Here is a 25,237-nt window from a genome sequence, read left to right on the forward strand (position 1 = left end):
CTGAAGAAGAAAGATTGAGTCAGAGCTTAAGGTGGAAACCGCATAAGCAGACCAAACTTGCCGGCTACATTCGGATTATTTTCTTTTCCATTTCTTTTGGAAATTTTTGTTTTATTTTTGGGGTCCTTTTTCTGGCTTACTGTGGTGCCAGAAACCAAACCATTCTCCTTGCAGCACTTCTGGTCCATCAGCACCCTGGTTATCTCCGTTGCAAAGCAAAGGAAAATGAAAGCATTAAAAGGTAGAGCAGCCAGCCCCTCCCTGGGGCCCCACCGAAGTGGCCTGGACAGGGGACGTACATCTTTCCTTTTCAATAAGGAACCTGATTCTTCCTGGTGTCATTTCATATGATGAATTAACATATTCATCTAGACCTAAAAACTCTAAATTAGAGTCAACAGGAAAGATTTCTAAACATACCCCTTTGCAGACTCCATGCAAAACTCGGGTCTCCATCTTTTTATTGATTTTGTTCTTCTTTTCCCTTTCTTTTCAAATTAATTTTTTTTAAGAGACAGGGTCTCCCCTCCGTTGCTGAGGCTGGAGTGCAGTGGCACAATCCTAGCTCACTATAACCTCAAACTCCTGGGCTCAAGCGATCCTCCCGCCTCAGTCTCCAAAGCAGTGGGGACTACAGGTGCTCACCACCACATCTAACTTCCATCTTTTTAAAATCAAACTCCCTCCATTTAATTTTGAGACTGCTGTTCATTTTGACAATTAGAACCACAGGCTCTGACCACAGACCTCATAGATTACATGGAGTTTTACCTCTTACTTTACAGTTGAGATTACTGTCTACAGGGGAGGGTCAGTAATCTGCTTAGGGATGCCAAGATGCCAATAGAACACTTAGTAACACCAAGAGCCAAACTAGCTGGGTGCAGTGGCTCACGCCTATAATCACAACACTTTGAGAGGCCAAGGTGGGTGGATCATTTGAGGTCAGGAATTTGAGACCAGCCTGGCCAACATGGTGAAACCCTGTCTCTACTAAAAACAAAAATCAGCCCTTTGTGGTGGTGAACACCTGTAATCGTAGCTACTCGGGAGGCTAAGGCAGGAAAATTGCTTGAACCCAGGAAGCAGAGGTTTCAGTGAGCTGAGATTGCATCACTGCACTCCAGCCTGAACTCAATCTCAAAAAAAAAAAACCACAGCCAAACTAATGAACTGCCCCTGGCCCTGGCTTTTCTGCATTAACATTTGGACAAATGATATGTCATGCCAATGAAAAAGGTTTCTGGGCCAGGCGTGGTGGCTCACGCCTGTAATCCCAGCACTCTGGGAGGCCAAGGCGGGCGGATCACAAGGTCAAGAGATCGAGACCATCCTGGCTAATATGGTGAAACCCCGTCTCTACTAAAAGTACAAAAATTAGCTGGGCATGGGGGTGCACGCCTATAGTCACAGCTACTCAGGAGGCTGAGGCAGGAGAATCACTTGAACCTGGGAGGCAGGGGTTGCAGTGAGCCCAGCTCACACCACTGTACTCCAGCCTGGCGACGGAGCGGGACTCCATCTCAAAGGAAAAAAAAAAAAGGTTTCTGGTGGAGCAGGGGATTGGAGTGGACTACTAGGTTGAATTCTACAACGAGAGACAGAGCAGATAACAACAGTATCCTCTTTTTCAACTTCTGTTGCAGTGATCCAAACCACTCATGACTATGCTCAACCATCATCTCTAAAAATCACCAAACCACCTTCTTCATGCATTAAAAATGTGACTCATTGGCCATGGGCTTCTTCCCTAGACTCCAGTGGTTCTGGAAATTCCATGACTAAACACTGTTGCAAAATACACAAGCATACACATCCCGGGAGCGAGGGGAGGGAGGTGCTTGGAGACTCCTTTGTGTAATTAAAGAGCAGATGTTTGTTTGTCTCTAGGCAGCACTTACATTAGCAATCCATTCCTTGCCTTAAGATACCTTATTCTCCCCACTGCTTAGACGGCCCAGCCAGAGGCACAGCTAATAAATATTTGATTATAGCTTCTTTGATGCCTAGAGGGAGGAAGCCTCTGAAGTAAGTTCACTTGTTCTATGAGCCTGCTCTTTGATTCTAGAGTCCTAATCCAGTACAGATAGCTTTGGATGAGCTATCTAAAGATTTTAAACATTTTTTTTTAATCTGGGGTATACGGCAGGGGGTTTACTAGTTAGCAATAACTGAATATTTCCATGCACGCAAATGGTTTGCCTCTCTTTGTGGCCTTTTGCAGGAGTAGGTGTAGAGGTAAGGCTTGGTGATTGGTTCCTACAAAAATGCATGACTTGCGGTATAAGCAAACATTTAGTGTATTTATATTGAGCTCAATGGCAAATATCCCTTTGCCAGACAAGTAGTCCTTATTACAAAACATATAGAGCTTCCCATTTTATTTTCTCCCTCCCCTGGTTTGAACTTAGTTAACAAATCATCAATTTTAAACATGTTTTCTGGAGCTGTTCAGTACAATCACTTACTTATTTGGTGTATCTAACTTAAAACAATCCTTGCTTTTAAAAAAATCAAGTGCTCAATGAAGTTAGTTTGAATTCTTTCATAGAAAGCTCAGTTCATTGAAAGCGTAACTTGATAAAAATTCCTTCTTGCTCTTTTCTACTCTTGGCCCCCAGAGCGGAGTACTAAAATCACTCTGAATGGACAAAAGGTGTTTTATGAATGACAGTCAGGATTAAGATGCATGTCTTTTGTCTTACCACCCTGGCATTCTTTTTGCTCCATGGGAAAGTTGAACTTTAACAAGAGATCCCCAGTTGTCCCTCTTATTATCTTGGCTGAAGGCTTCCCTGGGTGAAGAGTTCCTACTAGGTCAGCTGGGTGTTTCCAGCCAGCATCTGATGTTCTTTTCCCCGTCCTTGTGAAATTCAGATCATGTGCTGATGCCTTCACTTTCCAATCCACTTTTCCCCAAGACACATGTGTGCATAGGCATACATACGCACACACACACATACAAGGATGCACATATGTGCACACACACAATTGTTTCTACAAGCGTAGAGTGACGAATTTGCCATCATAAACCAGCACCCACAGCCTGGCTTACAAGTTCAGTTCTGGAGTGGTGTACCCGCATGCTCATATTAACACCCTTTCCTGCCACACCCAGCCTCAGCTGAACACGGCTCAGTGGAAGTTTCCAAATGCAGCAGCAACCAACCGATCCACTTATTTTGAAATTTGTCGTTGTTGTGATTCTTTTAAAAAGCTAGGCTGGGCTGGGTGCGGTGGCTCACGCCTATAATCCCAGCACTTTGGGAGGTGGAGATAGGTGGATCATGAGGTCAGGAGTTCAAGACCAGCCTGGCCAAGATGGTGAAACCCATCTCTACTAAAAATACAAAAAGTAGCTGGGCACAGTGGTAGGTACCTGTAACCCCAACTACTTGGGAGGCTGAGGCAGGAGAATCACTTGAACCCGGGGGGGCGGAGGTTGCAGTGAGCTGAGATCATGCCACTGCACTCCAGCCTGGGCGGCAAAGTGAGACTCTGTCTCAAAAAAAAAAAAAGCTAGGATGAAGTTTCTATTTCCCAGGAGAAGATAATTTGATAAATCATCTGTCTCTTGGGGTTCTTAATTTTGAGAAAAAATAAACTTAAGCAATGCTTATTTATATGAAATCACTGACCATGAATACGTTTTATCTTTGCATTCATGTCTAATAACTCTTTAGATCGCACATATTACAGGATGGCATTTCTTTTTTTGAGATGGAGTTTCACTCTTGTCACCCAGGCTGGAGTGCAATGGTACAATTTCGGCTCATGACAGCCTCTACCTCCTGGGTTCAAGGGATTCTCCTGCCTCAGCCTCCCAAGTAGCTGGGATTACAGGTGTACACCACCATGCCCAGCTAATTTTTATATTTTTAGTAGAGATGGCATTTCATCATGTTGGCCAGGCTAGTCTCCAACTCCTGACCTCAGGTGATCCGCCTGCCTCGGCCTCCCAAAGTGGGCATTTCTTTTTCAAACAGAATTTCTTTTCTTTCTTTCTTCTTTCTCTTTCTTTCTTCCTTTCTCCTTCCTTCCTTCCCCCCTTCCCTTCCCTTCCTTTCCTTCCTTCCTTTTCTTCTCTCTCTCTCTTTCTTTCCTTTGTATTTATAGAGATGAGGTCTCATTTTATTTATATATATATTTATATATATATATTTGTAAAGAAGAAGTCTCACTACCTTGCCCAGGCTGCTCCTGAACTCCTGGTTCAAGCAGTCCTCCCACCTCAGCCTCACAAAGTGCTGGGATCACAGGCATGAGCCACTGTGCCCGGCTTGCCATTTCTTTAAAAATACTTCAGAGTTGGCTGGGCGTGGTGGCTCACGCCTATAATCCCAGCACTTTGGGAGGCTGAGGTGGGTGGATCACCTGAGTCAGGAGTTCAAGACCAGCCTGGCCAACATGATGAAACTCCATCTCTACTAAAAATACAAAAATTAGCCGGGCATGGTGGTGCGCACCTGTAATCCTAGGTACACGGGAGGCTGAGGCGGGAGAATCGCTTGAACCCAGGAGGCAGAGGTTGCAGTGAGCCGAAATCGAGCCATTGCACTCCCGCCTGGGAGACAAAAAAAAAAGTACTTTAGAGTTTAGATGGAACATTCAATCAGGCTGTTATTGTAATTGTATTGTAATAGTCCAAATTCTTAATAAAAATCTTTTAAATACGTGTTTTCAGTCTTCTGTTTTTATTTACACTTCTTTGATTTGTGGAGCGAGTCGTTTCATCCATTTGTCTTCTTTTGTGACAGTTTTTTCTCTGCACGGCATTCCCTCTTGTAAGCACTCTTCGTACCTTAAGAATTTACTCTTTGGCCTAAATGCTGCTGGCATTTTTTTTCCCTCCTTGGCATCTACATCTTTCTTTTGCAAATGACCAAGCTATATCAGTAGTCAAACTTCTTAAACTTGTCTTCTCTTTGACGTCACACTCACAAACCCTTCCTCAAGACCACATAAATATTCACCTATATTTTCCTTACGGTATTGTTCTTATGTTTAATATTTCTATTTGTCTTACATTTATTTTGAAGTATAATAAAAGAGAAATATAATTTCCCCCCCAAAAGATTGGCCAATCACCCCGATAAATTCTCTTTTCCCCTTTGCTTCAAAACCAGCTCTCAATGAGACAAATCTTTTCTTTCTAATACTATGTCATGGCTGGGTGCAGCGGCTCAGGCCTGTAATCCCAGCACTTTCGTAGGCCAAGGCGGGCAGATCACTTGAGGCCAGGAGTTTGAGACCATCCTAAAAAACATGGCAAAATGCTGTGCCTATTAAAAATACAAAAATTAGCCAGGCATGGTAGCACATGCCTGTAGTCCCAGTTACTCAGGAGGCTGAGGCAGGAGAATCCTTTGAACCCAGGAGGCGGAGGTTGCAATGAGCCAAGATCGTGCCACTGCACTCCAGCCTGGGCGACAGAGCGAGACATGGTCTCAAAACAAAGAAACAAACAAATAGTGTGTCATAGTTACAGGAGAAACTTCTCAGCACAAGGCCCAGCTTAAGTGGTTAAGTGGCCTGGACACTGCCAACTGTCCCCTCTCCACGTGGCCCTCTGTCTGCAGACTCTCCAGAACCTGTTTCTAAATCCGTGCTCTCTTCACTGTAAGCTCCCAATTCCTCCTCACATCAGCTGACAGCTGCTGAGTTAAATCAGTGACCAGGGAGTAGCTAGAATAAAACTCAGTGTCTAGGGCAACGAGGAAAAGTAAGTATTCAAACAGGTGCATTTGGGGTTGTTCAAGATCTGGCACTGACGCAGCATTGGAAATTCCACTTAACGTGGAAGATACCTCATTGTCCTAACACCCTCTCACCCACATTTACTACTCACAATGTAGGGTTTACATGGTGTCTCCCAACTGACTTGATTTCACAGCAGTGCTGTGGTGGCTAGGCCCTTGGCCTGCCTTCAGAAAGAATCTTGTTAGGCCAGTTTAGCAAGAATCCCCCCAACCCGGACATCTCTTAGGAATTTTCCACCCACTGACCCCCTCATTCTGCTTATGGGCTACAAACCCCCCACTTTTCCTTTTACTCAGAAGTGAAACTGAGCTCTCTTCCCTACTGCAATGGCCCTTATTACAGTGGTCTTGACTAAAGTCTTCCTTACAGTTGTTTTTTTTTTTTTTTTTTTTTTTTTTTGAGACGGAGTCTCGCTCTGTCGCCCAGGCTGGAGTGCAGTGGCCGGATCTCAGCTCACTGCAAGCTCCGCCTCCCAGGTTTACGCCATTCTCCTGCCTCAGTCTCCCGAGTAGCTGGGACTACAGGCGCCCGCCACCTCGCCCGGCTAGTTTTTTGTATTTTTAGTAGAGACGGGGTTTCACCGTGTTAGCCAGGATGGTCTCAATCTCCTGACCTCGTGATCCGCCCGTCTCGGCCTCCCAAAGTGCTGGGATTACAGGCTTGAGCCACCGCGCCCGGCCTTCCTTACAGTTTTAACAAGTGTCAGAATTATTGTTTCTTTAACAAGGTTGGAAGTTAAGTGATGTGGCCAAACGCGGTGGCTTATGCCTATAATCCCAGCACTTTGGGAGGCCAAGGCAGGTGGATGACCTAAAGTTAGGAGTTGGAGACCAGCCTGGCCAACATGGTGAAACATTGTATTCTACTAAAATTACAAAACTTAGCTGGGCGTCGTGGCACAGGCCTGTAGTCCCAGCTACTCGGGAGGCTAAGGCAGGAGAATTGCTTGAACTGAGGCAGAGTGAGCTGAGATCGTGCCATTGCACTCCAACCTGGTTGACAAGAGCGAAACTGTGTCTCAAAAAAAAAAAAAAAGTTCAGTGATGTGCCAAGTTCACGGGATTCATTAGCGGACACAAAGCCCAATGTTATGACCGCATCCCTGGACTCACACATACAACGAAAAAGCAGCTGTGCATTTTCGTGATGTGCTCCTCTGGCAGCTTTGGGCTAAAATGCCTGCTCCCTCCCTCCCTGGGTTTTGAGATCCTTCCCCTTCTGCCCACGTGCCATCCTCATCTTCCCAGAAATCAAATTCCTGGTAGTCAGGAACCATCGCTTCCCCTGGCACCTCACTGCCTCTTATGAAATCCCATCTTGTTAGAATCTTCCAGTCTTATTTAACGACCACAGTCTTGACTTCCTCCAGTGTGTCCCCTTCCCAGGAGAAATCTGGATGAATCTAAACTTTCAGCAACAGCAGGTTAGAAGGAAGGTGTGACTTGCTCTAAAAGGAGGTGTTTCTTTGAGCAGCAGCAGCCCTCTCTCCTCTGAACTGTGCAAGTCAAGGCAGCAGCAAAAATCAAGACTGAAGCCTTCGTGAGTTCACCTCTACAGCCTCAGCTCCCAGCACTTGTATTCCTTCCACAAATGTTTACCAAGCACCTGCTATGCATTGGGCCACGTTCTCAGCACTAGAGACAGAAGTGAACAGCTAAGGTCTCCACTCTCAAGGACTTGAGTACTCCTGGAGTGGAGTGGGGTCACCATAAACAAATAAGCAACACATCAAATAAGCTATTAATCCTAGCACTTTAGGAGGCTCAGGTGGACAGATCACTTGAGGTCAGGAGTTCGAACCCAGCCTGGCCAACATGGTGAAACCCCGTCTCTACTAAAAATACAAAAATTAGCCAGGTGTGCTGCTGCATGCCTGTAATCCCAGCTACTCAGGAGGCTGAGGCACAAGAATCGCTTGAACCCAGGAGGTGGAGGTTGCAGTGAGCTGAGACTGCGCCACTGCACTTCAGCCTGGGTGACAGAGCAAGACTCTGCCTGAAAAAAAGAAAAAAAAAAAAAGATAGCTTCTTGAACGCATAAGATAGCTTCCCTCATGCCTTCAGATCTCTGTTCAAAGGGCACTTTCTGGCCAGGCACGGCAGCTTATGCCTGTAATCCTACTAGCACTTTGGGAGGCTGAGACCGGCAATCATGAGGTCAGGAGATCGAGACCATCCTGGCTAACACGGTGAAACCTCGTCTCTACTAAAATACAAAAAATTAGCCAGGTGTGGTGGTGCGCACCCATAGTCCCGCGCACCCATAGTCCCGCACACCCATAGTCCCGCACACCCATAGTCCCGCACACCCATAGTCCCGCACACCCATAGTCCCGCACACCCATAGTCCCGCACACCCATAGTCCCGCACACCCATAGTCCCGCACACCCGTAGTCCCAGCTACTCAGGAGGCTGAGGCAGGGGAATCCCTGGAGGCTAAGGCACAAGAATCACCTGAACCCTGGAGGCGGAGGTTGCAGTGAGCCTGAGATTGCGGTACTGCAATCCAGGCTAGTGACAGACGGAGACTCCATCTCAAAAAAAAAAAAAGGAGCAGGGGCACTTTCTTGGACTGTCCATTTAAGCGAGTACCCCTCCCCTCTTCCACAGCACATATACCTGAGTGCTTATCTGCACCCTGCTACCTACTCACTACTTGTCCGTCCTACTGGAATATAAGCTCGATAAAGGCTGCTTCATCTCAATGTCCACAATGCCTGAAATCCCTGGCACATACCAGGCACTCAGTAAGCAGCTGCTGAGTGAATGGGTGAGTTCTAGACAGGGGAACAGCCGGTGCTAACTAACCCTGAAGCCCAGAACGAGCATGGGGCGCTGCACGGGAGGGTGGGTGGTCAGTGTGGCCGGGTGGAGGGGCTGAGGAGGACAGAGATGGGGCTGAGAGGTGTGGAGCGGTGATTCTGTAGAAGTGTGTAAGGACGGGGTTTCAGTTGCGTTTGGAGTGTGAAGAGAAGCCAGGAGATATTGAGGCAGGGTGACCTCAGTTGAGTCCCAGAGGCCACTCTAACTCAAGTGAGTGAGTGGACTGTGTGTATCAGGGAAGGTGCCAGGATCAGGCTGAAGCAGACAGAAGCTTAGATTCTTTCTGTTGTCAAGACAAGGGAGAGGGGTTGGTGCTTACACAGGACAGTGGCAGTGAGGAGAGAAAGAACTGGGCAGGTGATGGCTGGGAAGTATTTGAAGTCATCACCCACTGACAATCAGAAATAAATGTGGGACAGGCGCGGTGGCTCATACCCGTAATCCCAGTTTTTAGGGAGGCCGAGGAGGGCAGATCACCTGAGGTCAGGGGTTCGAGACCAGTCTGGCCAACATGGCAAAACGCTTTCTCTACTAAAAATACAAAAAATTAGCTGGGCGTGGTGGCTTGTGCCTGTAATCCCAGCTACTTGGGAGGCTGAGACACGAGAATCACCTGAACCTGGGAGGCAGAGATTGCAGTGAGCGGAGATAGTGCCTGCCACACACTCCAGCCTGGGTAACAGAGTAAGACTGTCTCAAAAACCAAACAAAAAAAAAAAGAAAGAAAGAAAGAAAGAAAAGAAATAAACAAATGCAAATCCAGTAGAATTTTTTTTTGAGGCAGGGTCTCCCTCTGTCACGCAGGCTACAGTGCAGTGGCACGATCTTGGCTCACTGCAGCCTCGATTTTTCCAGGCTCAAGTGATCCTCCCACCTTAGCCTCCCAAGTAGCTGAGACTATAAGTGTGTACCACCATGCCTGGCTAATTTGGTTTATTTTTTGTAGACCATGGGGTCTCACTATGTTGTCCAGGCTGGTCTCAAACTGCTGGGCTCAAGCAATCCTTCCGCCTTGGCCTCCCAAAGTGGGAATTCATTTTACCACCTGTCACAGCTCTACTGACAAACATTTAGGGTAGAAACAGATCTACTGAACAAAGTAAGGCTCTCCCTTTGCGATGCTGAGTCTTTAGATGGGGACTTCATCTTGTTAAGTCGTCTACATAAAATTTAGCTAAGGAGCTCCTGTGCCGTTTCCATCCTGATGTGAGGGGAAAGTTTCTTCCACTCCTATTTCTGCGGACCTGCAGCTCCCTAATCTGACTGCTGGAGCAGTTTCTACAGCATTTTATCCTGAACTGGTGACGCTGATTTTTAAAGTAAACAATTTACAAGCTGAGTTACCCTTGGGATTTTCAAAGGAAACCTAGGGTATTAGTCAACAGATTAAAGGAGTCTTTCATGTTGCTCAGTGTTTTCTAGCATCCTGGGCTGCCCTAGTGTCTAAATGCACAAAGGGGCCGGGCGCGGTGGCTCACGCCTGTAATCCCAGCACTTGGGAGGCTGAGGCGGGCGGATCACCAGGTCAGGAGATCGAGACCATCCTGGCTAACACGGTGAAACCCCATCTCTACTAAATATACAAAAAATTAGCTGGGCGTGGTGGCGGGTGTCTGTAGTCCCAGCCACTCGGGAGGCTGAGGCAGGAGAATGGCGTGAACCCTGGAGGTGGAGCTTGCAGTGAGCTGAGATCGCACCACTGTACTCTGGCCTGGGCCACAGAGCAAGACTCCATCTCAAAATAAATTTTTAAATAAATAAATGCACAAATAAATATGTCTTTGTAGATAGATGATGAAACGGTATTGGAATGACTTGTGGCTGCTGAGAAGCAGAATTTTTTTTAATTCATATTCTAGGAAGTTCTGATTTTCCCCTATAAAACAAACTCTAGGATAACTAATAATTAATTCTAGCACCTCCCCAATTACATTTGAGATAAAGTTATGCTTTTGAAGAGATGTTAAAATGTCTATTTGGAAGACAAAAACACCTACTTCTGTTCCTTTGCCCAGACACAGGCTTTTGTATATTATTTTTCTATCACATCGCAAAACTGAGCCCAAAAGCCTGAAAATAAACACACCCCAAACCGTAGAAAGGTGCCAACCTCCAACATTTTCCAGCCTCTGCCAACCACCCGCTGCAGTCACTGAGGTGCTCACATCTGTCTACAGTCCTTCCGCTCAGTTCAAAAACGTCCCAAACTTCGCTGCTTGCCGTTGCTTCCCTCAGTCATCATTGAAGAGGGTTCCCGCAATCAGGAGAAAGGCATCAGAATTTTCCCTCTCTCAATCACACCTTTTTTTTTTTTTTTAAATGAGACAGAGTCTCGCTCCGTCGCCCAGGCTGGGTGCAGTGGCGCGATCTCGGCTCACTGCAAGCTCCTCCTCCCGGGTTCACGCCATTCTCCTGCCTCAGCCTCCTGAGCAGCTGGGACTACAGGCACCCGCCACCACGCCCGGCTAATTTTTTTTGTATTTTTAGTAGAGACGGGTTTTCACCATGTTAGCCAGGATGTTCTCGATCTCCTGACCTCGTGATCAGCCCGTTTCGGCCTCCTAAAGTGCTGGGATTACAGGCGTGAGCCACCGCACCCGGCCTCAACCACACCTTTTGAGTTGCCCCTTGTGTCCCATAGCCTGGCCCATCTCCTGACCTAGTGTTGAAACCTTCTTTTGGAATATTGATGTTTTGCTTACAGCCACACCACCCTGAACACGCCTGACCTCGTCTGGACTACTGATGCAACCACTAACTTTTGAAGTCCCAAAGCTTCTTTACACAAAGAAAGCCACTCCCTAACCCAGAGCTGTGGGCCCTCAACTTCCAGTGGCCACTGGGTGTGATCGGCATAATCACTGATGCGGCCAGTGAACGTTCTTCCCCCTTCACCCCTTCCATGGAGCCTGGTAAATTGCTTACTGGACCAAAAGTTTGGCCCTGGAAAATCTAGAGAATTGTGAATTAATCTAGGCTTTGGCCTGCCTGCCACTCTGTACCCACAGACATGTCCCCTCACTGAATTTTCCTCCAGGCATACATAGCGCTAACTAAAGTCCACACTGCCCCATAGATTGCTAGTCTGGCACCATGGTAGGTATTTAGTAGATGCCTGTTGAGTGACAGCATAAGTACATTTATACATTCAGGTAGAACATTTTTTTCTGAGACAGGGTCTCACTCTGTCACCCAGGCTGGAATGCAGTGGCGCAATCTTGGCTCACTGCAACCTCCACCTCCTGGGTTCAAGCGATTCTCCTGCCTCAGCCTCTCAAGTAGCTGGGATTACAGGCACCTGCCACCACACCAGGCTGTTTTTTTTTTATTTTTAGTAGAGATGGGATTACATCATGACGACCAGGCTGCTCTCGAACTCCTGACCTCAGGTGATCTGCCCGCCTCAGCCTCCCAAAGTCCTGGGATTACAGGTCTGAGCCACTGCACCTGGCCGGAACACTTCTTTAAAATTATCTTCTGTATTTATGTCCCTGCCACTGTCCACCAGGCTTCACCCCCGAGTTGTTAAACACCTTCCCCCATAATGAAAGAGATGGCGTAGCTGAAGATAGCACAGCACCTGCGAAGGGGAACTTGGCTGCGCTGCCGTTTGATTTCACACGAGCAGCACCATGCCCACTCACTGTGGCAGGTCCTGTCGGCCCCTGCAGGCTGAGGCCAATGATGAGATGAGAACTGACTGTGTGCTATCAGCACTGGGGGCATGTGACTCTTCCGTAAAATGTAAGAGAAGCATGTCAAAGCTGAGGAGATCAGATGCGTGTCACTAGTTCCTCTGGAGAAATCAGGAGAAACCCAGCATGTGAAGATGTGAAACCACGTTCCCTGAGTTCAAGCTGGGAGGCAGTCTGCACAGTACCCTATGCCCTAGAGTTTGCTTTGGGCTCTTGGTGGGCTGGGGGGTGTCCCCTCTGGGTCACCTCCCAAAGTTGAGGGCAGCATTTTCAGGGTTTCTGCAGCTGAACTGGGCAATGAAGAAGAGGGGCCAGTGAGAGGGACTCCATTTTCCTTTCAATAGCAAGGAGTCACATAAAGTCACTAGGCAAATTGAATATTGATGTTTTGCTCACAGCCACACCATCAAGAACGGACAGGATATAAGATCCTTACGACATAATACAGGTATGACATTCTCTCTCAGTCAGATCTATCCTCTCTCCCCTTTCAAGAGGGAAAGGAACTTAAATCTCATGTGTATCTTTCACAGATCTTTGCATTTAACCTCTAAGGCAATCCACAAGGTGTTTTAATAACGAGTGCTATTTGTTGGATGTACAGGAGACTGTGCAAACTGTGGTGTCAGGTGCATGCTCTCTTGAACTTTTTTTTTTTTTTTTTTTGAGACGGAGTCTCGCTCTGTCGCCCAGGCTGAAGTGCAGTGGCGTGATCTCGGCTCACTGCAAGCTCCGCCTCCTGGGTTCACACCATTCTCCAGCCTCAGCCTCCTGAGTAGCTGGGACTACAGGCGCCCGCCACCACGCCTGGCTAATTTTTTTAATTATTATTTTTAGTAGAGACGGGGGTTTCACTGTGTTAGCCAGGGTGGTCTTGACACCCACCTCGGCCTCCCAAAGTGCTGGGATTACAGGCGTGAGCCACCGCGCCCGGCCGCTCTCTTGTTCTTTACAGAAGCCTCGCAAACTAGTATCATCTCATTTTTTAGCTGACAATGGTGAGGCTGAGAGGTTAAGTCAACTGCCCATGAAATGAGCAAGTGTCAATGCATGGATTAGACATTACCGTCTATTCAGACTCTCAAACCCATGCTCCCAACCACTGTGTCTTCACAGGCACCAATTACTCTTGACAAGCTCCCAGTTATATTCCTCTCTACTCCTAAAGAAAGGTCTGGAGTAGACTGAGCTGCCCTAGATGGTGGCTTCTGTAGATTACTGAGGAGGGGCTGCCAAGGGCACCTGCAGGTTCATCTTTTAGCTCTATCAGTGCCCTTCCAAACCCCACCTCTCGTTCACTGCCCAGGTAAAACCCCCTTCCCTTCAGAGCTCTTCCACGTTGCCAGGAGGAAGTAATTTCCTCTAAACTAGCGTAGAATTTGGTAACATTTTGGCATTTACTACCTTCTCCCTAACAGCATCTGCAAGTTCCTTGAGGGCCAGGCCCCACCCTGCTGTAAGTTTATGGCCCAGCCACTAGCACAGTCTCCGCTGCCTGAATGAATGGATGAATGACATTCATCGTTTTCAGAGTTCATGGGAGTGAAATCAACACACTCATCAAGCACAAACATGGCTCAGAACTGCTCCGTGTTCACATCAGAGGCTGCTGATTACAGCTTCAACCAAGATTACTCAACCTGGGGATACGTTTCTCTCTTGACCAAAGCAGAACATTCGCAGTCCAAGAGGAAATGAGTTCACAGTTTCGTAGACTGAAATCACAGCTCTGTAATAGACTTTTCTGGAACTCAGCTAAGGCTGGTGTCATGAACATTCCCCTTCTAGGCAGGGCCACTTAGTACCTAATGACAAAAACCTGCTTTAGAAGTGCTGTCCTGGAGCAGAGCTTCTCAATGGGGTGTGTTTGGGAAGCACTTGCCTGTCTGCTCGGAAACTGAATGGAAATCTGAGCTGATTCACTCAGGGCTGTGTCAGCTGAGCAGGCCCTGATTTTGCAAGAGTGACACAAGAAGCCCCTTTGCATCTGACCTCACCGTCCACCCCACGCAGCTCAGACAGCCCAGCTGTGAGCCCAGGAGGACGAGGCCTGCAGGAATGTAGAGAATGTGGCCGTTTCCACTAGCATCCCTTGGCCTCGATCCCAAGCCTGGTTTAGGACCTTGAAGTGTGCTTTGGTAGATTTTTAGAAAGTAGTTGTTTTTGGCTAAGAGGATCTCTTCTGTTCTTCCCTTGCCATTTTTCTCCCTTTGTTCTCATGTAGCGGGAAATTCAGGCAGCAAACTTCATCTCCAGGGCTTAGCTCTGACACTCTTTAGATGACTATCTTCCCAGGTATTCATCAGATACATCAATTTGGATGTCTTACTATTTACCTCAAACTCACCATATCTAGAGCCAGGCATATAAATGCCTTTTCCTTACCAAGTTGGTTCCTAATCTCTCATCTCTCCTGATTTTTTATGCTTCTATTATCTGCTTTCTGTCATTCCTATGCGTCTATCCTGTTTCCTCCCTCTTCTTCCTGCCAAATGTTTACTATGTACCTACCATGTGCTCTTTTAAGCACTCTCTTCTCTAAGGGACAAGATATGTACACAAATAATTAAAATAGAGAGGAGACTCACCAAAGCAATCTTGGTAAAGACAAAGTAGACTCATACTTCCATTTCAAAACTCACTATAAAGCTGCAGTAATCAAGACGGTGCTACTGGGAGAAGCATAGACATATAGATCAATTTAATCCAGAATTAAACCTATACATTTGTGGGTAATTGATTTTTGACAGAGGTGCCAAGATTCTTCAGTGAAGAAAGAATCACCTTTTTGACCAGGCGCGGTGGCTCATGCCTGTAATCCCAGCACTTTGGGAGGCAGAGGCGGGCAGATCACCTGAGGTCGGGAGTTTGAGACTAGCCTGACCAACATGGAGAAACCCCAACTCTACTAAAAAATACAAAAATTAGCCAGGTGTGGTGGTGCATGCCTGTAATCCCAGCTACTTGGAGGCTGAGGCAGGAGAATCGCTTGAACCCGGGAAGTGGAGGTTGCAGTGAGCCGAGACCGTGCCATTGCACTCCAGCCTAGGCAACAGAAGCGAAACTCTGTCTCAAAGAAAAAAAAAAAGAAAAAAAATACCATCTTTTCAACAAATGGTACCTTGACAACTCAATACCCACATGCAAAAGAATGGAGTTGGGCCTCTACTTCATGGCCCACACAAAAATGAACTCTAAATGAATCAAAGACCCAAATATCAGAGCTAAAACTATAAAAGCAAACCCCTGTAAGCTTGGACTAGGCAATACCTTCCTAGATGACGCACCGCCAACAGGACAAGCAAAAAACCAGACACATTTAACTTCACCAAAATTTTAAACGTTACTCAATGGTCGCTATCAAGAAATTGAAAAGAGAACCCAGTCCATAGGATGGGAGAAAGGTCTGCAATTCATATATTTAAGGGTTTAATATCTAGAATATATAAAGGAGGCTTTCAATCGACAACATAAAGGCAACCCAACTTTAGTGAGCAAAGGATTTAAACAAACATATCTCCAAAGATATACAATTGGCTAAGAAGTGCATACAAAGATGCTCAGCATCACTAATCATTAGGAAAATGCAAATTGAAACTACGAGATGTCATTTCATATGCAGTAGAATGGCTACAACGTAAACACACACACAGAGAAAGAAAACAGTGTTGGTGAGGATATGGAGAAACCAGAACACCATGCATTGTTGGTGGAACTGTAAATAGCGCAGCCACTTTGGAAAACAGAATGTCAGTTCCTCAAAAAGTTGAACAAACTTGGTGTGGTGGCATGAGCCTGTAGTCCCAGCTACTTGGGAGAAGGAGGCAGGAGGATGGCTTCAGCCCAGGAATCTGAGGCTGTAGTGAGCTATGATTGTGCCACCGCTATTCAGCCGGGGTGACAGAGCAAGACCTCATCTCTAAAAAATATTTTTAAAAAGAACGAAATTCTAGTGCATGCTATATAACATGGATGAACCTTGTAAGCATCATGCTAAGTAAACGAAGCCAGGCACAAAAGGTCACATATTGCATGATTCCAGTGATAAGAAATATCTAGAATAAGCAAATCCATAGAGACAGAAAGTAGATCGATGGTGGTCAGGGTCTAGGGTGAGAAGGAAATGGGAATGACTGCTGATGGTTTGGCGCTTTCAGGAAAGGGGAGTGATGAAAATGTTCTAAAATTGGTCCGGCGCGGTGGCTCACGCCTGTAATCCCAGCACTTTGGGAGGCCGAGGCTGGCGGATCACGAGGTCAGGAGATCAAGACCATCCTGGCCAACACGATGAAACCCCATCTCTACTAAAAGTACAGAAAAATTAGCTGGGCGTGGTGGCAGGCGCCTGTAGTCCCAGCTACTCTGGAGGCTGAAGCAGGAGAATGGCGTGAACCTGGGAGGCGGAGCTTGCAGTGAGCCAAGATTATGCCACAGCACTCCAGCCTGGGCAACAGAGCAAGACTCTCTCAAAAAAAAAAAGAAAGAAAGAAAAAGAAAAAGAAAATGTTCTAAAATTGATAGTGGTGATGGTTGAGTAACTCTGTGACTATACTGAAGACTACTGAATTGTTTGCTTTAAATGGATTAATTTTATGGTATATGAATTAATATCAATTTAAACGTGTGAATATAATCATGAGTGCTCGAAGAGGTGACTAGTAACAAGTCAGGAAATGCTGAACTGTAAGTCTTGCTGGCTCTTATTCCTAGAAATTTGGTCTCACTGGGAGCGGTGGCTTATGCCTGTAATCCCAGCACTTTGGGAGGCTGAAGTGGGCAGATCACGAGGTCAGGAGTTCGAGACCAGCCTGACCAATATGATGAAACCCCGTCTCTACTAAAAATACAAAAATTAGCCGGTGTGGTGGCGGGTGCCTGTAATCCCAGCTACTCAGGAGGCTGAGGCAGGAGAATCGCTTGAACCTGGGAGGCAGAGGTTGCAGTGAGCCAAGATCGTGCCATTGCATTCCAGCCTGGGCAACAGAGTGAGCCTCCATCTCGGGGAGGGGAGGGGAGGGGAAGGGAGGGAAAAGAAAAAGAAAAGAAAAGAAATTTGGTCTTATCCCCACTTTCTGTTGTCGCCACATTTTGCCTCTTTACCTCCTGACCCCCACCCCCACCATCGCACCTGCCCCTAGACTGGTCTCACAAACTAGATTCAGTCTCCTATGGCTCCTTCCTCACTAATTATCTTCTGACAACCAGCATTCATGAGCCACTCCCATTCTCTATTTCTGCCTACAGAAAAAGATCCGCCCTTCCACTCAGCATGGACTCATCTGTCTCCCCAATTTCCTGCCGTTGCCCAACTCAACTCTCCTAACTCCCAGCCTTCACCACTCTTGCCAGCCCTCAATGCCCACGACTCTTCCCACAAAAAACCCGGACCGATCTAATTTCCACGCATTTGCTCAAGCTGTTTCTTCTGCCTAGACCAACTGTCCCTGCCACCTGGTCCAACCAACCCCACCATTTTTCACAGCCAAAGTCAAGTCGCATCTTCCCCACAAGGCTTTTTCCAGCTCCTCCCAACTCCAAGATTCTCTCTTATCTCTAAATCCCTAGCAACAGACAACAGCATGTGCCATGCAGGACACGACTTTATTTGTTGCCTTGTATGTTCTTTCTACATGTGTAGAAAGCACACACCCGTCTTGCCTCTCTCTGCAAGCTGCAATCACAGTGTATGCTTCCTCTCTAACTTAATGTGTGTGCTCTGTAAATGCTTAAGGGGAGAGGGACAGCATCCTTGATTCGGTACTCCCAGCATTGAGTATACTCATCATCAGCATTATGTATGCAACAAACAAAGTTAATACAAGCCGGAAAAAAAATGTTTGTAAAAATAACAAGTGGTGGTCGGGCGCAGTAGCTCATGCCTGTAATTCCAGCACTTTGGGAGGCTGAGGCGGGTAGATCACTTGAGGTCAGGAGTTCAAGGACAGCCTGGCCAACATGATGAAACCCCATCTCTACTAAACATACAAAAATTAGCCAGATGTGGTGGCACATGCCTGTAATCCCAGCTACTAGGGAGGCTGAGGCAAGAGAATTGCTGGAACCTGGGGGGCAGAGGTTGTAGTGAGCTGGGATCACAACTCTAGCCTGGGCGACAGAACAAGACTCCATATCTCAATCAATCAATCAATCATTCAATCAATTCAAGTGGTTTGCTGCTGTAAGGTAGTAAGTACTGGAAGGAATCAACCTCTCACTTTTCTGGGTGTCCTCAGTGGCACGGATTCAAGCTATTCCAAGCATAGCTCATTGTGCAACTAAATGGTTAGGGGTGTGGGCTCTAGGGTTGAGCAGCCTGGGTTTACATCTCACTGCTGCCATTTATAAGCTCCGTGTCTGTGTGTGGGCTACTGAACCTCACTGAGTCTCTTAATTCCTCTATAAAATACAAGAAGCTCCAGCCGAGTAGTCTGTTGTGAGGACTGAATGAAACAGGGCTTAGAAAGGGGTTCACACACACTAAGCGCTAGCTGTTATTATATTGTTAGTGCTATTAACATCAGCCATTCAGAATCTAGATCCCTTAGCTTTACAGATTCACATTTAATCTTATGGGGAGATTTAGCTCAGAACAAACTTTCCCATTAGCCAAGCTCATAAGAGGCCAGAAAACCAAATAGTTTATTTAGAACAGGAAATTGTTTTCAAACGCTTTGTATGCATATTTGTTGTCCAAGGCATGCCCTTCTCAGGAATCAGATACCTCCAAGATGCTATTTTTTGTATTTACAACAAAAGCAAAGGATGGAGCTATTAGGTGGAATAAATTTCCAGACTGTGACAAAGCAGAGATCTCTGATTCATCATAGAACCACCTTGACTGAGATCAGAATACCCCCAGACACCACACGTGACACCTTCCCTACTATAAGCAGGGTTAGGGTTTGCCTTGTTCCCCACTGCCTGACTTACACTGTAGCTATTCAATAAATATTTGCTGGCTGGGTGTGGCGGCTCACAACTGTAATCCTGGCACTCTTTGAGGCCAAGGCAGGTTCAGGAGTTTGAGAACAGCCTGGGCAACATGGTGAAACTCCATCTCTACTAAAAATACAAAAACAGTCGGGTGTGGTGGTGCACACCTGTGGTCCCAGCTACTCAGGAGGCTGAGGTGGGAAGATCGCTTGAGCCCAGGAGGTCAATGCTGCAGTGAGCCAAGATAGTGCTACTGGACTCCAGCCTGGGTGACAGAGTGAGACCCTGTCTCAAAAATATACATATACATATATATTTTTATATATGAATTTATATATATTTATATGTGAATTTATATATAATTATATATGTATTTACATATGAATTTTTACATAATTATATACATTTACGTATATGAATTTATATAATTGTATATTTATATATTATATATTTACATGTGAATGTATATATAATTATAGATATAATAATAAATATTTGTTAAATCAGTTAATTCTTTGGGCAGGGAAGGTTTAAACATCAGCAAATTCTCTTTCTTCTCCTCTTCTAAGGCAAATGGATTCCCTTCTCTTTTGGGCAGGACAATATTTGCTGTATCGCAGCTTTTTAAATACAAGTTGTGTTGTGTTCTCCTGGATGGAGACACCCTGATGAACTGTGGGAAGTGCCCTGTTCTCATCAACATGTTAAAAATATTCTCGCATGCCCCTTTCCTGCTTCCCATTTACACTCTGCATGACTGGCATTTGTACATGTGCAAATATTAACAATGGTGATTATTACCCCAGTGGCTCAGGGTTGGTCTCCCTCTACTGCCTGGGACACTTTGTGGCCCGGCCCCTCTGGACAGGGGTCAAGAGCACATCTTTTTCCGGATGTGTGTGTGTGTTTGGTGGGGAGGGGGGGAACTGGTTCATTAAATTTAGCATTGCCTCACATTGTCAGCTTTCAGCTCCTCAAAAAACTACATGAACGAGTTGGCCATACCTGCGTACTTCCCCCTGGACTTAGCTTGATTCCCCTCAAAGGACAAATCCATCTTTGAGCAATTCTCAAGGCAAAGACACTCAGCCAGATGAAAAGGAGGGTGAGCCCTCCTACCTCTTTCGACCGACACTCAGGGGAGCCTGCCATCAACTGGCTGGCTGCCAACAGGCTGGTGGACGGGCGCTGGGGTTAGACATGTGGGAAGGAAACGGTCACCTTGTTTTCCTGCCTTGGATGGAACTGGCAGAATTCCAGTTATTCCCTACCGGGGCTCTAGCTCACAGCCCCTGTATAAAATGCCTAATCACGGAGCTTTATCTCTTGCCCAGCAAATGAGAATCCTAAGACTCATCACAATAACTGTCCACTTGGAAGTGTCCAGCACCCTCCATCAGTTGATTCTCTTCAATAAAACGTGCACACCGGGTATTTCCCTGAGAGGTTTTGGGGCATCAAGAGTGGCAAGGCCTCCTGGAAGAGCCCTACAGGTTCGATTCAGATTCGTCAAATGAATTTCACCAGGGTAATCCTGAGTAGTTCAGTTCTTGCTCCCTCCTCCTCCCCCCGTCGTATTTCCACAAGTTATAACCTGGCATGCCTGCTCTCCAAAGCCAGAAATATGACAAATATTCAGATAAGCTGATGGAATTTAAAAGTGCACATTCATTGCCTTGCTGGTGAGGACTGCAGGGCACACTTTAGAATGTGAGGTGTGCCTCTCTCAAAAGTGCATGTAGTTCAAATTCTGCATCTAGTAACACACCAAGAACTCAGGAAACGCTTAATAACTATTTGCAGAATGAATAAATCAATCCTATTTTAATGTATTGTGACAATTTCATTCTTAAAAGGATATTATGGAGAACATTTAATGGGAAAGAATTTTCGTATCTTTAGAAAATTTTGTTTTTATGTTTAAGGGGCTTAAAGTGAGGTTAACCTTTAATTTCAAGCTCAACCTCTTTATTTTTTGTTTATTTATTTATTTTTTTGAGACAAAGTCTTGCTCTGTTGCCAAGCTGGAGTGCAGTGGCTCACTGCAACCTCTGCTCACTGCAACCTCTGCCTCCCGGGTTCAAGCAATTCTTCTGCCTCAGCCTGTAGCTGGGACTACAGGCGCACACCACCATGCCCAGCTAATTTTTGTATTTTTAGTAAAGATGGGGTTTCACCATATTGTCCAGGCTGGTCTCAAACTCCTTACTTCATGATCCGCCCGCCTCGGCCTCCTAAAGTGCTAGGATTACAGGCGTGAGCCACTGTGCCCAGCTCTTCTTTTCTCTCTCTCTCTCTTTTTTTTTTTTAATGGCAGAGTAGTGTAGTAAAAAGAGCTTGAGGTTTGAAGTTAGACCTATTTTTCAAACCCAGTTCTGGTATATTCCAAGATAAGAGCATGTAATTTACAGGTGTTACAAGGATCCAAAGAGGTAGCTAGAAACATTCCTAGCACGTGGCGGGCGATGGGAATGGAAGGATGGTCTTGTCCTTTTTTCTTGGTCTGACCCTCCACTGTCACGCCAAGGCTTGGGGTCCTTATAATTCTACAGTGTAGAGTCCCTCGGGTGCTGCTCATTTTACAGAAGCCAAAGAAAGTCAGGGGTTTAGTTCCTTCGGCCACGTCCAGACTCAGTCTTCTCATGCCTGGACACACTTTTTAAATTGTGCTTTTCTATATTCAATGCTATTTTGGATCTTATACACCAGTGCAATGCAGAGACCGCCCTCACAAAGCCTCTAACAGACCTGATCTTTATTAAGTGCCTTCAGTGCAACAAAAACTCTTAACAACTCATGAGGATTTCAGGGCCTCCAAACTGGCAAGCGTTTCGGGGAAATCACAGGGAAATTTGTTGGCCGCATGATTAATCCTGGGTGGATTGGTCCCGGAAAAGCACATGTGGGTTAGCAGCGAGCAGCAGCTTGCAGAATCTCACAAAATAAACTGTCCAACGAAGAGGCCCCGAAAACGTGCCTTCCCGATGAAAGTTCAGCATGAGGGTGGGGCCTGACAAAGGAAGAAAACGCCAGATGTGTGGACAACAGACCTCCTTTGAATCCACTAACACCCAAAGAGATGACACATGGGACCAGATTATAAAACTGAACCAGATTATAACGCTGGAGGAGGGAAAGCCAGTAGGGCGCAGGATCTTATGAAAAGGATCATAAAATTCATCACCGTAATTACCCCCCAGCCCAGCTCCCCAACAAAAGCCAACTATAGCCTCCCTCAGTAATGTTATTCATCCATATTCAAGTCGCCTCGCTCATTATTCTCAGACAAAAAGCCTGCTGGGCCTCTGCTCCTCTGGCAGCCAGGCAACTCAGCACCCACCCTCACTCAGCCAGCCCCCCATACCACTTCTTTCTTTAGTAGTGGAGTTTCCAGCACCAACGACGGTTTTTCGGTTTTAATGCCGTCTTTTAGGAGTACCTTTGACATTCAGGAGCTGGCTGAAGAGAATCACAGCTAAAGCTTCCCTGGGCAAAAACAAAGGATGTTACCCAGCCGCTTTTTCTTTAGCAGGGCTGAGATGCTGAAGTGAGGGCACTCCCTCACTTTGCCCTGGTGAGCACAAAACGGTGTCATTTGCACATTGTCTCGCCAGAAAGGAAATGTAACTGAAAATACAGAACTGTATATATTCCAGTGGAAAGAGAAGTTCCAAAGATAGGACTGCCACGAATAACCCATGGCCCCTATAAAAAGAGTTGCTCTGTCCCTTTGAAGCAGACAGCCCAGCACAGAGCAGTACACTCTATCATTTCCCTGAGATTGGGTATTTTTGTCTGTGTGGACAACTGTAGGAGCCCAGGTTAGGAGCACCCCTCCTGCAAACCACCCTCTCCAAAAGTATTCCTCTGGGCCTAGGCCTACGTTGATCCTCAATTTTTGGAAAATGTTTACTTTTCACAGCACAGCTCAGCAACCTCCAGCCCCAAAGATCACGAATTAGCTTACAATTCCTTCAACCAACATTTAGTGAGCAACTACTATGTGCCAGGCATTGTTTCGGCTGTGGGGAATCAAGGCTGGATGTAAGCTGCGTCCTTCGGAACATGTGTTCTATTGAGGAAACATAAAAATAAAAACCCAAGAAAAGAAACAAAATGTTGACAGATGTCAACGGAGACCACCAACACAGCAACCCAGCAGGAAGAGGTAAGGCTCCAGGAGCGGACAAAGGAGAATAGAAGCTGTGGACGCCCCCACCCCAACATGGGACCCAATACATTTAAAGCCTAAGGAGTCAGCAACAGGCATTCAGCCACTGTACTTGTTGCCCAAGATGAACACGTGGCTCAAACCCACTTAAACCTCAACGTTCATAACGTGTAACAATCTTCATGCACTCATACCGCTCGGAAGCCTCCACTTGGATCCTTTCCACACACACCATCCTCTCTAAGGAGGATAAAGGAGGCCTCTTCCAGTCCAGTGATGGGGTGCTGAGGGCGTCCAACAGGCAGGGCACCAGACTAGGTAGTCTCAAGGGGGACCAGGGCCACCGCAGAGAGGGGAACCCTCCTCTTGGCCCCAGCCCTCCTGAACGTCCCTCCCGATTCTATGGGGCCAGCTTCTCCCGAGGCGTGCGTATTCCTCCAACACACCGCCCCAAGGTAAGGAAACCCCAGGCACTGCTGCCAGCAAGCGGGGCTGCCTACTGTGAACCTTCCACCCGATCTCTCTGGCGCTGCCGACTCGGAGGGAGGCCCCCTCTGCTGCCCACCTCGCAGCCTGTGGATTCCGGGGCTCCTCCCTGCACACCCGCGCAGCTGCGTCTTTGGGACCTGGCACCGGCTAAGCCGCTGCCTCTCCTCCTCCGGCGCTGAGCCGCCTGGCACGCACACACCCTCAGCTCCCCCGCGCTCCCCTGGACAACCTCGAATAATACCAGGCCCGGGCATTCCAGCAAGTCTCTGCTCGCTCGTCCCCATCAGCGACCGCAGGAAGCCACTTGCGCTGGGTCTTACCTCCTTCTGCCAGGACCCAGAGCGATGCGCTTCCCAAAACGAAGAGCAGAGCTGACACCTTCCACATCGTTCCCGTTGAGTTGCTCTCCTAGGGGCCGAGCAGCAAGTTTCTGCGCTGGGGGAAGATTAAAAAGCGCCGCGGCCACAGGCCCAGCCTGGAGGAGCGCGACGGTGGGGGCCGGAGCGGTGGAAGCAGGAGCCCCGGCGCGGGAGGGTGCTCGAGCTTCCCAGACCTCAGGCAGCCGGACAGCAAACTTTGCAGTTGAGAACTTTTCCGAGCGGAGTCAGCATTTATCTCTCCCGAGGAGGCGGGGGAGCGGGGTCGGCCGCAAGGTGGTCTCCGTCCGGGCGCGCTAGGCCCGCCCTCGGGCTCTGTTTGGCCGGCGCCAAAACGATGATCTCAGGCCAGGTTTAAAGTTACAGGGCCGCAGCTGCGGGGGCCGCCAGGACTGTGGGCCCTGGCAAAATAGGCTTTTCTTCTGTTCAGCAACAGGAGGGAAAGGGACCACATGCAACAAACGGGGTTTAAAAAATTATATATAAATTTTTAAAAACCTATATTTATTATTCTTTTTTTTTTCTTTTAAGAGCAAGGCACAAGTCTGTTTTTCTTATTATGGGCAGAAGTGAGAAGTAAACTGTTCCTTGAGTGGCCAGTAGTTTTAGAACCAAGCATGGGGTTGTGCCTGTAAATATTGAATTTGATGGCTTAAAAAAAAAAAAAAGTTGGCCGTCATCTGGGTGGGCCGGAGGCTGCCCGCGCTGGTCAATTGCGCCCTTGTCCCAGGGACGGGAGCGGGTGGGCTCCGGAGGGCTGTCCCAGAGCTGGCTGGTGGGGGAGTTTGGCAGAGCGGGTGGCTTTGGCAGTTTTGAAACAGAGGCTGAATTCCATCCGCCTCTCCCGACCCGGAGATCAGCCCTGCGATGCTGTGGCCCACCGGCGTGCGCAGTTGGATTAGGCCGGGCCAATTGGTGACCCATCTGGTCGCCAAACCTGTGTCCCCTTCCAGGCCGAGCTCACCCTCTTTATTCCTGAGTTTGCCCCC

The 25,237-nt window shown here is 47.1% G+C and overlaps 1 protein-coding gene across 5 annotated transcripts in view; it reads right to left on the reverse strand.

Moving 5' to 3' along the window:
* PDPN (podoplanin) overlaps positions 1-24,455 on the reverse strand; it is a 35,991-nt gene extending 11,536 nt beyond the window's left edge. For 2 of the 5 annotated variants that reach the window (XM_001106933.5, XM_015114458.3), the window contains exon 1: positions 24,192-24,455. In XM_001106933.5, coding sequence (XP_001106933.3) covers positions 24,192-24,258 — 67 coding nt within the window. In that variant the 5' untranslated portion in view covers positions 24,259-24,455. Of the gene's footprint in view, positions 1-23,576; positions 24,099-24,191 lie in introns of those variants that run through there. The other 3 variants (XM_077973721.1, XM_028839581.2, XM_077973744.1) reach the window with 2 other exon arrangements.
* Between the last annotated feature and the right edge of the window lie 782 nt (positions 24,456-25,237).

Source organism: Macaca mulatta, chromosome 1 (assembly GCF_049350105.2).
Source record: "Macaca mulatta isolate MMU2019108-1 chromosome 1, T2T-MMU8v2.0, whole genome shotgun sequence".
In the NCBI taxonomy this organism is placed as follows: domain Eukaryota; kingdom Metazoa; phylum Chordata; class Mammalia; order Primates; family Cercopithecidae; genus Macaca; species Macaca mulatta.